The sequence below is a fragment of the Semicossyphus pulcher genome, unplaced genomic scaffold (assembly GCF_022749685.1).
Source record: "Semicossyphus pulcher isolate SPU_LCO1_2020_fin unplaced genomic scaffold, fSemPul1.0.p SCAF_10, whole genome shotgun sequence".
NCBI classification, from domain to species: Eukaryota; Metazoa; Chordata; class Actinopteri; order Labriformes; family Labridae; genus Semicossyphus; species Semicossyphus pulcher.
The window spans coordinates 16596829-16611877 of NW_027211604.1; the positions used below are offsets into that span (position 1 = coordinate 16596829).

The following is a 15049-nucleotide window of genomic DNA, read 5'->3' on the forward strand; positions in this document are numbered from 1 at the left end:
TATGGCCACTTACATTTAAACTTGATTTGAATTAAAGTTTCCATCTCTTCAATCACTCTTGCTTCTACAGTACTGACTCTTAATTTATTATTTATGAATGTTCCCGTTTGACAAACAAGAGATTGAGATTCAAAAATTATGGTTTGCCTCAACTTCAAATGTATCGTTATTTACCATTTCCTGATACTTTCTACCACAGGCTGTATAAATACAGTATAATTAATACAGTAGATACGTATACTCGCTTTCAACAGTAAAGTTTACTTTTATTTTGAAGGTAGATAAAGTCCGCTTCTTTGAAACGGCCACTTCCTCTTTTATTTCGTAGGTAAAACATCGTATTTCCGGTCTTAGATTCGTACGTTTTTTTGTCTGGCTTTACGCAGTCGCAGATGGCAGGCAGTACTTAAAACGTGTGAGGGTCTCGTTAAGCGGAGTACCGCCGCTGCCACACGGTTCAGAGGGCACCGCTCATCCCCGCTGCATCACCACCCTGAGCCCGGTAAGCTAGCTGCTGAGCACCGCTGTGTACTACTGCATACAGTCCAACAAAACCTGGTTCTTTTTACGCTTGTTTTTAGACAAAACCGAGGACTGTTATGTAGTTTGCTCTTCAACATGCAGGTTATAAGAAGTCTGATAAAACTTGCCAAAATCAGATCCGCACTTTTATCTTGTATTAGTCTACTTTTAATATGTGAAGTTATTCATTCTAATATAAAGTAAGCTCCTGCGTGATCACCTTTACATAGTGAGTAACATGTTCCTCTTTCACACATGTTATGATTTCATGGACATAGCACTTGCAAAGCAGTATTTTGATATCTGGACAGGAAACAGGTCTTAAAGTTGTCTGGGGCGTTGGCTATCTGTCTGTTTCTGTAAGTGTGTGTGTGTGTGTGTGTCTGAGCTACAGTTACATGCTGACTTGTGAAAGCGGGGCTGCTCCTGAAATCTGTTTCCAGTTAGGAAGTCTCCTTTTTTCACTCACTGATGGAACCGCTGAGCTTGAAAATGTATCACAGAAGTCAATTAAAATTCCTGTAGTGTTGTTTTACTGTCCTTTTCATGTGTGTGTGTGTTTAACTGCATGTAAATGACACACATGGCTTCAGTTTTGTTCTCTGCCAGGTATCGATATTGTGCAGCAGTTCTAAGTAAAGTGAAGATCCATATGTACGCCTTACCTCTTCCTCGATTTACAAGTAGGTCACATGGCAGATTGTGTGACAGCAACAGTTAAGATAAAGGTTTAAAACCGATTATTAATAAACTGACTGGAAAAAAGGGTAATTTGTCTGTTAAATGACCCAAAAAAAAGACTAAAAGGCGAGTCAAGTAAACTTGTTGTGAAATAATGCCTACACAGATGTTACAAATTAAGTGAAATGTCATCCAGACCTAACATTTTTGGATACAGGCTAATAACTGTTGCTTATTTTAACAGTCATATTGAAGTACTTTAACTACTTCTAACAACACACACTATTGCACATTCACAGACAGTAAATAAACCAAGAAAGACCCACATGTGTAACTGACCTTTCTTTGCCTGAGACACACACACACACACACACACACACACACACACCAGAGAACCATAGGGATTTGAACTCTGATTCAGTGCCGCTGCCTGCATGTTAAAGAAATTACCATGAGCTCATTCCCATAAAATACATCACGGGCTCGTAAAACTTTTATGCATTTTGTCTGGCTTCATGTCATGCTAAGTCCCTGTTGTGTTTTGCCTGTTGCGTTATTAAAGCATAAAATGTAAATGGGCTACAGACACTATGTTTCTTCTTTTCATGGATCCCTGATGGAAAACCACATATTGTTCGTAGAGTTTTTATGGATATTTTAAGGAAGTTGTGCTGCTTCATTGCTCTGACGAACATGAAAATACAGGAGTTGTGATCTGGAAACTTGGCAGTGTGTTTTCTTTGACCTGCAGCCATTAAGGACTGTTCGTTCAGCTCAGCTTAAAGATAAACAAGCATGAAGATTGGCTCGGTCCAAATATTCCAAGAAAATCACTTAATAGCACCTCTTAAACTCACCAATTACCACATTTGTTAATCTAATCTAAACTAATCTCTATTTACAGACTCTACATAAAACTGTAGAATCTGTAGGACAGGGTTTTAGTATGTGAAGTGTTCTGGTTTCCATTTGCAGGACGTTTGTAGTCCGAATAGTATTGGCCAATCACATGTCAGCAGGCTTTGTTCTATTCAGGAAAAACAGTTCGCTTGGAGAGCAAAAGCAGGCGGATCGATGATTTAGCTTCTTATTAAGCTCTATAAACAGACATCTGCAGCAAGTTCAGCTAACAATCCGTTCCAGATCAAAAAATTCAACCTGTGCGACAAATTCCCTTGACGCCGTGAAAGCCAACCAGTGTTTAGATTTCCCGACTTCCTGGAATGCATCAGAAATGATCAATCTGACCTCTGTTCAACAAACAAGCATTTAAAAAGTAGTTTTCTTCTCTTCTTGAGGACAGACCTGACAGAACTTGCATTTTTACTTTTACTTATCTGCATCATGATATTGTAATTTCGGCAAAGGTAAGACCCGTTAATTAAAGTAAATCACAAGAAAAAGTGGGTTCTTTTGCTGGCTCATACTACAGTAGTTAGCCAGAGTGCAGCTTCTGTGTAACTTCCTATTTACAGTGAAACTGAGACTCCTCTGGGGGATGTAATGAGATGAGAACTGATGCCGTTTATTTTGCTGACATAACTGGAGGGGCGAATTTCGCTTTGCATTTGATCTGAACATACGGTCGCTTCTCAAGTTGCTAACTGAAATATAAACAATGCAGCGCATGAAAAAGTCTCTCTTGGCTGGAAGTCGTTTGGCGCTAAACTCTGGCTGCACCGAATGCCAAAAAAGTTTGCCGTTACTCCCAGAGGCTTTATCTTTGTGAGACGATAGCCAATGGGTTCTGAGATTGTGTCCTTACAAAACCCAAAGTCTTAAGGCTAAACTAAGCTAAGTCTCCTAGCTATTGCTTTATATTTAATAGGTGCACATTGTAGTTGTATAGAACTCACCAAACAAAATGCTAAAGTGGCAAACCTTTTCCTAAGCTTCCTAAGCTTTTGAAACGTTTATTTGTACTCGGGATAGACCGATTATTGGCCGGACCGCTTATCGGCGGCGATATTCGGCATTTTGACGCATATCGGCATCGGCCATTTTTTTTTTTTTTTTTTACATTTTTTTTTAATCCGACGGCCGATAAGAGATCAATTTAAAACTGGGTTATTTTGGCAAAGTTAAGTGTTGGAGTTTGTATTATTCAAAATTTTGACGCCAATATTTTCACTTTTACTGCAAATGAATATCGGCTTCAAATATCGGTTATCGGCCTCCTTGACTACTAATAATCGGTATCGGCCCTGAAAAAACCATATCGGTCTATCTCTAATTTGTACCTATAAATAGTAACAGATGGGTGAAACATTTAAAGTAAAGTCTTAAGTGTAGGAACATAATAAGAGCAGATGTGTTTGAGCTCATGTCGGACAGCACTCTCCACCATCAACAAAACACAATACTGTTTAAACATGTATGAATACGTTCCTGGTGGCCCAACATCTTTAGTAATACTACACACTTGGCGATGTTGGTTTCCTTTCATTTAAAAAAAATCTGGGTTTACTCAGCGATGGTTTAATGTTTGGCCCCCTGAAGGGAAATTTATGATTATTGTTTTTACACAGAAATGATGTTTTTGTTTTTTTAAAGGAAAGGATTCAGTTCAAGTAAGGATTTGGTGTGGTCATTGTTAGGTTAAGAATTTGGAGGAATGGTTTGGACGTGGGATTTGAAGGGATTTTGTCGGTTGGAGATTTATGAAGGGGGACTGAAAGGAACCCTCAAGACAGTACGGAGGGCTTAATTATCCCACAAGATCATTTTAACATTAAATCTTTAGGTTAGCGCTGAACTTTCAGTGCTGCTCCAACAGGACTGTTGTGTTGCCAATGAGGGGAGCGTTTCCTCACTCCCACACACACACACTCAATATGTCATGGATATTCATGGCAATGGAAATTGGTCATACATTTCTGCTGCGGATGGATTCCAGTTTTGTCAGCTGCTCTGTCCTGAAAGACATCCCAGTCTCTGAATCGAGAGCAGAGGAAGCAAAAAGAGAGAACAGACGATGAGAGCAGAAACAGAAAAATGGACAGAAACTGAACAGAAGTGAGGTAAAGGTTGTAGTACAGTTAATCTGCAGCTTCTGGTAAAAGCATCACGTCCGTCCTGTTGCAGCGGGACATTCTGTGTTTCTTTAGCCTCGCTCTACACGACTCAGATCTGATGTACCCACTTTATTCCTCCATCAGGAATGTGCCTAACCGGAGCCAAATAAAACAATTATCTTTCTTTGGACGCTGATGTGGAACTCAAATGTTTAGCTGAACTTGCTCAGTTTTTAATACCGATGTGTATTTATTTTGAGATAGTGCGAAGGGAATCAGTGGTGGGAATGTTCTGCGAGATCATATTTGTACATCATCAGTGCGTATATCAATAAGTTAAAGGTGTCATTACCCAAGTGAAGAGTTCCCACAAGTTCATCAGGTATTTATAGCATCTTTCAGCTTATCATTTTAGATTGAGAGCTTGTTGATTTGACAGTTTTGCTTCACTAATAAGGGCCGCCCCTTAAAATTCAAGTCCCCAAGACGACTCTTATTTGGTTCGTCAAATCTCTGTGTGTCTTGCAGGTAAAACACGTAGGTTGACAGTCGTTTTCTGCAGCGCTGAACTGAACAAAGTGGAACAAATGGTAAAGGTTCGTGTTGAAAAGCCAAATCCGATTCGACTGCCAAAATTCAGAGTGGGATACAGCCGTAACTCTTACCCTTCTCTCCAATGTCGTTTTCCAGCCGTGTCAGGCAGATGTTTGCAAAGTCTGCCAAAGCTCTGATAGATGGTGGAGCATTTGGCAGCTCAAGAGTCACATACTTCCACATGTTAGAGCTGAAAGAACAGTGGAGTCATCGTCAGAGGGCCTTGTAAGATGGAAGGTAGTCAAACATCACTGCTGACTTCTCCCATCCATCCGTTATCTATTCCGCTTATCCTGTTCAGGGTTGTGGGGGGGCTGGAGCCTATCCCAGCTGTCACTGGGGGAGAGGCGGGGTTACACCCTGGACTGATCGTCAGCCAATCACAGGGCTGACACACAGAGACAGACAATCTTTCACCCTCACGCCAACAGTCGATTTAGAGTCACCAATCAACCTAACGAGCATGTCTTTGGACTGTGGGAGGAAGCCAAAGGGAACCCACACAAGCACGGGGAGAACTCTACACAGAAAGGCCCACTATGTCCGAACCACGACTCAAACCAGGAACCTTCTGACCCGGTGCTGCTAACCATTGGACCACCATGCAGCCCTGCTGACTTCTCAATCTAGTAAAACATTTATTCTGAAAGACAAAAAAAAATGTCATTTAAAGCTGCAGTAATTCATAAGCGAAAATCTACTGGTCCCAGTTTAAATGTAGATTTATTTTTTTTGCTCTTGTTAGCCTCCTATGAACAATTATCAGAACTATTAGGTCTTAGATTGTTGTTGAGATTGCATAGTTGGATATCAAGTAATCTGAAGATGTCATCCTGGAATAAGTTTTTTCTATTTTTTCAACATTTCATATAACAAAAAAATTACAAATTGAGAAAATATAAATAACCTTAACCCAACCATCACATCATGACTTACTTTCTAATGGAACGACCCTTTATTGTCACTGAGTGCTACAAGTAAATCCAAATACAAATCAATACTATTCAGTCTTAAAGTTATAATCTCGAAGGTCTCAGTTTCGTTCTCTTTGGCGGCACCTATGGAGATAAACGGTAACTGCAGGAGCACACTTCCCAGATATCCAGACAGTGTTGCATGTGTGACGTCCACGGTTGGCTCCGGTTGTAACTCTTGATTTTCCTCGCTGATGGTCGTTTTCCTTGTTAGACTGTTTGCCTTCATCTGAGCGTCGAATTTGTTTCTTTTTCTTTAGATTTTCACTTATTGTTGAAGTTGTATCTGTAGTCATCCATCTTTTCTTTGTTTGTTCAGCCATAGTAGATTACTGTTTACTTGCAACACTTGCAGAGACCAGAAAAGCAGCCGCTCTCTGGCAGAGCAACCACTGCTGGGTGATGGAGAACGCGTCACTAACTGGGCGCCGCTTGTGATTGTTTCAGCGAAAGTCACCACCGACACCCAGTCCATAATAATACTATAACAAACACCCAGAAGTCCCATTAAGAGACATTTCCCACTGGCTGCTATAACAAGTAAATCTTTTAACAGAGAGTTAAAAGAAAATTCTGCATCCAAGTAGAGCTCACACCTGCTGCACACACTGAGTGTGAGTTCAGCCAAGTGTTTATGGTGCTAAATCTGTAGGTGTTAACGAGATGTTAATGTAAACACGGTCAGTGCATCAGAGAATAAAGTGTGTTTGTGTGGCTCGACTGGACCGTGCCAACTTTGACGTTCTGATGGAGACTTCCTGTTTCTCAGTTTTCCTCTACATTCTTTAGCGATAAGCTCATGCCAACACACACACACACACACACGCACACAGACGAACAGAGGGTTGGTATAAGCAGACACGCCAAAATATTCTATTTTGTCTAGGCTTGTATGTCCTGCTGTTTTCTCTCCTTCTTGTTTTTTTTTGTTCCGCTGTCTCTTCTTGCGTCACTCGTGTTTTAAATGTGTGCGTGATTCTCCTCACGTCCGTACTGCATGATGTCACCTCTCCGTCTGGATGAGACACACGGAGCTCTAATTGTTACAGTCAGGTGGCCGAACCTTTAACCTAAACATTATCAGCGTTAATGCCAATGGTAACACTTTACAATACTGGTGCCCTCGTGTGCATTTATTAATGCTTAATTAATGTATGACTCATCAGGAACTAAGACATGCATTACCACGTTTGTATTTAGAAACTTGGGAATGCTATTTGGCTTGGACAGCAAGTAACGGAACCTAAAACAAAATTCTCACTGACTATATTCCAGTTATTGTTCCGACTGAAGAAGAAGCTCACGTTTTTTAGGCACCACGTAAACGTAACAACGGACTTCTGTTGTTGTCCAAACTCTCACTAAAAAGTCACTAAGCTGCTCGATGTGGCAACAGCATTTACCCTGTAGTTGATTTGAGGTGAATCCCTCAATACTGTGGTCTGAAACATTCTCCAACAAAAGTTTACTCCAGTTAGTTCTTTAACCATAACCACTACATGGCCTCACTCAAACCCTTGTGTGCACCGAACACAAAGTCTTATCCACAAAATATAATAGCTTCTCCTTTGGGACCCAGGTTAGCGAGTCTAAATGATGTCACTTCCTGAACAGATTTACGTCCCCACATTATGACTAAAGCAAGTACACACAGAGTTGTCCTTGGCTGCTGTGCTGCAGCTTTGACTGTGTGACACATCTTAATTTCGCATTTAACTGTTTCCATGGCGATTAAACAGAGTGTTTTTGTATTGGCAGTTTGGCTTCAAGAAGATTATAAGTACGTGCCTTCGTTTCATGACACGGCAGGATTATTTATAGCGGAAAACAAAGTAAAGACATGCAGCAACACTGTCCTCAGAGCCGCCTGACGTCAGTGTAACCTGTCAGAACACAGGCTCACTTCCTGTCAGCCATTGTTCGCCTCCCATCAGATAACATTTTCATGATGTTGGTAGCCAAGCATTTTAATTAGCTGCTCCACAGCCTCAGACGTTCACAGTACTTCATGCTGTGTATTACATGAACTGAATCTCCAAGTTAGCCGGAGCTGATTTACAGAAAAGTAAAGAAAAAAAACGTCTTATTAGTTTAGGGAGAGGCAGGAAGTAAGATAAAAGGTGCATATCAGACCTTGCTTATGGCCCTCTTTACTTGCTGTCTTCCAGTGGAGATGGATGAGTTACCCTCACCCAGTCAACAATAAAGCAGCTGCTGTTTTTTCCATTAATAAGTCATGAATTAGCGGGTCACTGAAAGGAAGATGTATGTCCGCTCCACATGGTGTCGGTGCCGGTTTGAAGCTCTGTTGTCTGCAGAGGTGACGGGACCACAAAAGAAGTTATTCAATCAACTTTGTTAACAGTAGCACTTTTAACCTCAGACACATTCCTCTGTCAGAGAGCAGTGAGACCAGGCCTACACAGTGAAAGGTGCAAAAAAACTCTTAGGTCTGAAGTGGACAGTTCACACACGCACTGTACTGCTGATAATGTCTGGGGGCTGCATGTGAGAACGCTAAGACTTTTCACCCCGACTTTATTCAGACTTTTTTCTGCCAACTGTCAAAGTAAAATGTCCGCAAGAAGTCTGGGTGAGCCGATGTGTGAACCCAGCAGGTAACAGTCAGGAACATTCACCGTGAGCGTGTTGGTGGGGTGATGATGTTTATATCATGCATCAGTACAAAACCAGAAGAGCAGCACATAACAGGATGAGTAAAAACATCTGAGGGTAAAGAGGAAGGATCGTTTACAAAACGACAAGAGCAAAGATGTCCACAAAGTGTAGAGAGGAAGAGATTCTGGAGCTTTTGCCAGTGAAGGCCAACGGGTACTCCGCAGAGTACTTCTTATGTCATGTCCTGCCTAATGAGGACCCTCCTGGCCCCCTGTCCGGCAGGGAAAATCTCCTGCTGTGAGGGACGTGTGTGAAAGGACAACTTTGGAAATGTCTTGACATTTTCTGGGAATCGTCAGGAGTGCATGTGTGAAAGGCACCAATCGTTTACTTACTATATTTTCTGCTACACGCTACAGGTATTAATTTGTTTCCTCACTGAACACATACAAATGTGTGTAAATGCATTACACAAATACATTAAAATTGACCTTTTTCTTTGAATATATTGTGATTTAATTAATATATTTATCTTTTTACAACTCATTTGTTAAAGAGATTTACGGCAGGATGGCTGTTAAGTATGAACAGAAACGCATCTTGAACTTGAATCGCTCACCCTGAATTGTTAATTGAAAAACTGGATTTAAATCACATGATTTAACGTGATAATCTCGAAGATTTTCATTTAAATAAATGTCTGTTAAGTCACTATCTATCGCTGAATGAGGTAACACCATTTGCAGTGTTACAGACTGGCTGTCTGTGGCGACATTCGCTGAACAAATCTTAAGCAGCGCCCAGTTAGTGACGTGTTTTCCATCACCCAGCAGTGGTTGGTCTGCCAGAGAGGGTAGGCGGAGCTAAGCTGCTTTTCCCGTCTCTGCAAGTGTTGCGAGTAAACAGTAATCTACTATGGCTGAACAAACAAAGAAAAGATGGATGACTACAGATACAACTTCAAAAATACGTGAAAATCCAAAGATAAAGAAACAAATTGGACGCTCAGATGAAGGCAAACAGTCTAAAAAGGAAAGCGACCGTCAGCGAGGAAAATCAAGAGTTACAACTGGATGTGATTACCGTTTATCGCCACATGTGCCGCCAAAGAGAACAAAACTGAGATCTTCAAGATTACAACTTTAAGACCTTGAATATTGACATAACTTTTAACAGTATTTAGTATAACAGCTGTTAGAGACGAAGAAAAGGCACGTAGTTGGACGAATACAGAGTTAATGACTCAGTGCAGTTGCAGTGGCTTCCTTCCAGGTCTTTGCTCTGACCTTAACCACAGAAAATAATACACATCTATTTTTAACCTTAAGCCTTTATGTAACAATTCTTAGAATTAAAAACAAAAACTACAACAGCTCCTGGACAAACAGATCATGTGACAGGTCCTCACAGACAGCATTCAACTACCTGTGTCCACATGTGACTGATGAAGACAAAAACGTCTCCCTGCCATAAGCATCAGAGTGAATGTCACTATTATAAAGGAGGATCTATCTGAGTTTTTTCTGAGTTTAAGTAAAGTCACAAGAAACGGGAGGAGAAGAAACAGCCCGATCTCGTGGTAACTTCGGTCCGGAGCCAAAACCAGAACTTCCTCATGACTCTGTGCCGACATGCCGTTCCAACCAGGAGGGGAGCGCTAAAGTTTGTGGTTCTGGCGGTTTCCTGGGGAGTGGTCCATGTGAGAGGTGGAGTGTGTGTGTGTGTGTGTGTGTGTGTGTGTGTGTGTGGAGGTTCTGTCAGAGTTGTCAACGTTCCAGATCTAACCACGTTAGTCATACCAGGCATTCCTTCATGTGTTCACCTCTCTGTACACACACACACACACACTCACAGTTGAGGAGAATTCCTCGCGGTCAGCCAGCGCGAACTTGATGTGGGAAATAACTGAGGAAACACACTTAAAGCATCTTTTCCTCAAACATTTCTGTGTGTTTGCGCAGCCGTGATCATGTTGTGTATTATTTAGCGTCTGAGAACGGCCCCTGTAATCACAGCTGTGTGAGTGAGTTATGATGAACAACGTGGTGATTTCAGTTCTATGTTAGGGAACTTTATGAGCCGTATTTTAGGGAGAGTGATTTTTGAACTGTGAGGAATGAGTTACATAAGGATGCTTAAGATGTATTTTTAATTAAATAATCAGGCTCGGTCTGTCTGGTTTTAAAACTTGCTGCATTTTTCTGGATAAGGACATGAAAAATACAGTCTTACTCCTGCAGCTTTCCTCTCTCTGGGAGTCTGTCCCACCAGACCGGCACATGAGGATATGAACTTCATAAAACACAAAGTGCTTTCTGGGTAAATCTACCCGCACATCCAAACAAACCGCTACAACACAGACATAAAGTATGTTGCACAAAACTTAAGCAATTTACACATCCAGGAGAAGCTCAGGTATGAACAGTCAACAAGCTAAATTTATGCCAATATTTATAGTCAGAAATATGTGATTATATTACTGTAACGTTAAAAGTGATCCATCCATCCATTATCTGTACCGCTCATCCTGTTCAGGGTCGCGGGGGCCTGGAGCCTATCTCAGCTGTCATTGGGCGAGAGGCGGGGTAAACGCTGGACTAGAGATAGACCGATATGTTTTTTTCAGGGCTGACACTGAAACCGATTATTAGTAGTCAAGGAGGCCGATAACTGGTATTTGGAGCTGATATTCATTTGCAGTAAAAGTTAAAATGTTGGCGTCAAAATTTGAATAATACAAACTCCAACACTTAACTTTGTTTAAATGCCTTTAAGCATATGTTTATTAAACAAACAAACAAAATGCGCAGGGAGTTCCCAGGGTCAGCAGCATCTCTGATAAAGTTAACTGAAAATTTAAATAAATAAATAAATAACTTTCATAAGTTTCATAAAGTAAATAAAACAAAGTTAAATAAAATTTGCAAAGAAATGAACTCTTATCGGCCGTCAGATTTAAAAAAAAAAAAAAAAGAAAAAGAAAAAAAGGCGGATGCCAAAACGCGTCAAAATGCCGAATATTCTGCGAGCAATTAAGAGTCACTAATGAACCTAGCGAGCATGTCTTTAGACTGTAGGAGAAAGCCGGAGTACCCGGAGGGAACCAGTCGAATTCTTTTGTTTTAAATGTCAAACTTTAATCTGCAAGTATGTACAATAGAATAAAATAAATGTAGCAGAGTTAGAAGATTAGTGGTCCTGCAGCTCTTTTCAGAGATTATCATCTGATTGAGCACCATGTGGCCTGAGGCTGTGGACAGGGATTGTTCTACAAAATAAAGCCATTTGTTTTTTAGTTTTCTGTGATTTTCACTAAAAACACTGTTTTTTACAGACAGATCTGTTTACACCGCAACGGATTTATTTTGTTTCCTGCTGAAAAACTACAATCGTGATTTAACTTAACCTGCAGACTTGAGGTTTCTCGACAGCCATCACCTTTTAGCAGCTTACAGCACAGTGAGCAAATAAATGACACTGCAAGAATCAGATTTAAAAACATCAAAAGATAAGACATTACACATTTCAGGATTTAATCTTGTGTTGTTGGTCGTTTCTCTGCCTCTAAAACCAGCCGCCAAACTTTACAGTCCCAGTTATCAGCTGTACGAGCTGTTTTACGAGGCAGAGATGAGGTGTGTGACATCAGAGCAAACACACAGGTGCACACACAGTACACCTGGTTGCTATGCTTTTACACTAAACAAATATTCCAGTGGCTCCTTTTTTATGTCACAGTGGGGAATGAAAGGTGTCTTGTGAGACAAATGTGGCACAAGTATCAAAGGGTCTTTGTTTTCTCTAGTTTATCAACAGCGCCCCTTTGTGGTGGGTGTAGGTATCTTTAAAAAAGAAGACCTTGTTTTGAGTAAGACGAGAAGTTAAACTTGAGAGCAGCTGAAGCCAAACATTCCACCTTCTCAAATGTGAGGCTTTGTAGCTTTTCTCTGTTAATATCTCTGTTAATAAATAAATATTCCTACTGACCATGATTTTCCCTCTTGCTTTATTTCTTGTAGTCCTGAGTCTCCTTCTGAGGGACGATGGCCGACAGCCCTCAGTGTTTCTACTGTCGAGAGGACCTCGGTGGGAAGAGGTTCGTCCGCAACGAAGGCAGGCCGGTGTGCGTCCGCTGCCACACCAAGTTCTGCGCCAACTCCTGCGCCCAGTGTCATCGACCCATCCCTGTGGAATCAAAGGTGTGTGTTATTGAGTTTTCTATGCACATTTTTCTTCTTTCCCTTTCATAACTGTTCCTTCCTCCATCAGGAGCTCAGCCATAAGGGTCGCTACTGGCACGAGGAATGTTTCCGATGTTCAAAGTGCTACAAGCCTCTGGCCAAGGAGCCCTTCAGCACGAAGGACGACCGCATCATGTGTGGGAAGTGCTGCTCCAGAGAGGACGCTCCCCGCTGCCATGGCTGCTATAAACCCATACTCGCTGGTCAGTGATCAACTTCAAGACCTGATCATCCACTGTACTGTTAGCAGGGCAGCGCTGTATGGAAGGGATGTGGGGAAACTTGATTTAACACTAAGTAAACCGAGAACAACTTTCAATGTTCAGGTGTAACACAGATTTCCAAAGAACATAATGTGACACATATTTAAATACAATAATATGGCAATTTTGTGAAACTAAAATATTATGATAATTATTAATGACCTATAGAATAATTTGTTCATTAAAATGTTGAAACTTTGAAAATTGATCATTAGAATTTTCCCACGGTGGCTTTTTTAAATGGCTGCATTTGTCCAAACAACCAGAACAAAATAGCATTTTATTTTGAAATGGAGCCTCTGCCATGTTTGAGAAACACTGAAATATTTTTACCTGTTACCTTCCACATGACGTGTTCCTCTGACTCCCCGTGTCTCGTCTCTTCGCAGGCTCAGAGAGCGTGGAGTACAAAGGGAACTCGTGGCACGACGAGTGTTTCACCTGCTGCAGCTGTAAGCGGCCGATAGGATCGCAGAGCTTCCTCTCCAAAGGAACGGACACTTACTGCAGCCCCTGCTATGACAAGAAGTTTGCCAAGCACTGCGTCAGCTGCAAAAAGGTTTTTCATCTCCTCGTTCTCAAGACCAAACTCCTCTAACTGAAACTCTATTTTTTTATAATGTTATAATATGTTAAAGTGTTTGTAGTTTTTGACTAGAAACTTAAATAAAAAGGTGAAAGGAGGTTAAAATTCAAGAGGGTGGAAACAAATACAATTTCATTAATTAAGCTTCCTTTGTTAAAATCAAACTAATGAATATAAACATCATTTTATGTGAAGAACAAGATAACACAGATGTTCATGCACTTAGCTCTTCTCTTCTGTCTCCAGCCGATAGTGTCTGGAGGAGTGAACTACCAGGACCAGCCGTGGCACGGACACTGTTTTGTGTGCAGCTCCTGCTCGAAGCCTCTGGCCGGGACCAGTTTCACCAACCATCAGGACCAGGTCTTCTGTGTCGACTGCTACAAGAGCTCTGTGGCCAAGAAATGCAGCGGCTGCCAAAACCCCATCACAGGTAGCTCTTAACTGAAACTGAGGATTGTGTGGTTTAAAGTATAATAAACAAAATGTCAGGGTGTATCCTACCTCTCGGCCAATGACAGCTGGGATAGGCTCCAGCCCCTCCACGACCCTGAACAGGATAACTTGTATAGCTAATGTGTGTCGATGCATTTCCTGCTGTAACTTCTAGGGCAGTGGAAAGAAAGAATAAAGAGTAAAGAGGGAAGAAAGGGACAAATAGGAAGTCTAACTCTCTCCTTCTCTTGTCAGGTTTTGGTAAAGGAGTGAACGTGGTGAACTATGAGGGCAGCTCCTGGCACGAGTACTGCTTCAACTGTAAGAGATGCTCCCTCAGTCTGACCAACAAGCGCTTCGTAGCCAAAGGAAAAGACGTCCTGTGCTCCGACTGTGCCAACAAGTAGAGATGGAGAGGATGATCGTTGTTGGCAGCATTTTGTTTCTGTTCTTCTTACATAAAGGCCAAAGTCTCTATTTCAATATTCTGTTTTATTTGTTGTTGTTTTGTGAGATTATCGATGTAATGATGGAAACAATGGGACCAAATGTAATCTGATGCTACATGCTAACACTTAAACAAACATGTTGCTCAGTGATAACAGCGACTAGCTTTGGCCTAAGAGTTAGAAATTTAGAGCTCAAGTTATAAACAGTATGTAGCTGAGCCCTGCAGTTTCCTGTAGGAGGCTGTCGTGAACACAGCTAAAATAAAGAGTTACCATGAAGCCAGAGGTACCATGCATCAGTGTGTGTACGTTGCAGTTAGGGGACATCAAATTTGAAATATATAAATGAATTTGGATTGTTTTAATTGTATTTTAGCACTTAAATTACTGCTTATGTGTCTTTTTTCATATTCTTGAAATGTGATATTTTCCTGTTTCCAGAAAAAAATTACCTTTTTTAAATATACAAATTATATCTATATTTGTATTTGCAACTTGCCAAGTTTTTTTACCGTGCTTATTAGATGTTTTGATAATAAATGTTAATGCACTTTTATTAACGCTTTTCCCTCCGAGAAAAGATGAAATTTCAATTTACAATTTGACTATATGCAAATGTGACGCTTCAATAAATAAACTCAACAAAACTGAGCCTTAAATGTGTTTTTATT

The 15049-nt window shown here is 40.9% G+C and overlaps 1 protein-coding gene across 1 annotated transcript; it reads left to right on the forward strand.

Moving 5' to 3' along the window:
- Positions 1 to 411: 411 nt before the first annotated feature.
- Positions 412 to 15007, forward strand: LOC138598256 (four and a half LIM domains protein 1-like). Its single transcript, XM_069670004.1, has 6 exons — positions 412 to 502; positions 12424 to 12603; positions 12674 to 12848; positions 13298 to 13467; positions 13741 to 13927; positions 14185 to 15007. The coding sequence occupies exons 2-6, from the start codon at positions 12448 to 12450 to the stop codon at positions 14334 to 14336; spliced, it is 840 nt and encodes a 279-aa protein (XP_069526105.1). The 5' UTR covers positions 412 to 502; positions 12424 to 12447; the 3' UTR covers positions 14337 to 15007.
- The last annotated feature ends 42 nt before the right edge of the window (positions 15008 to 15049 follow it).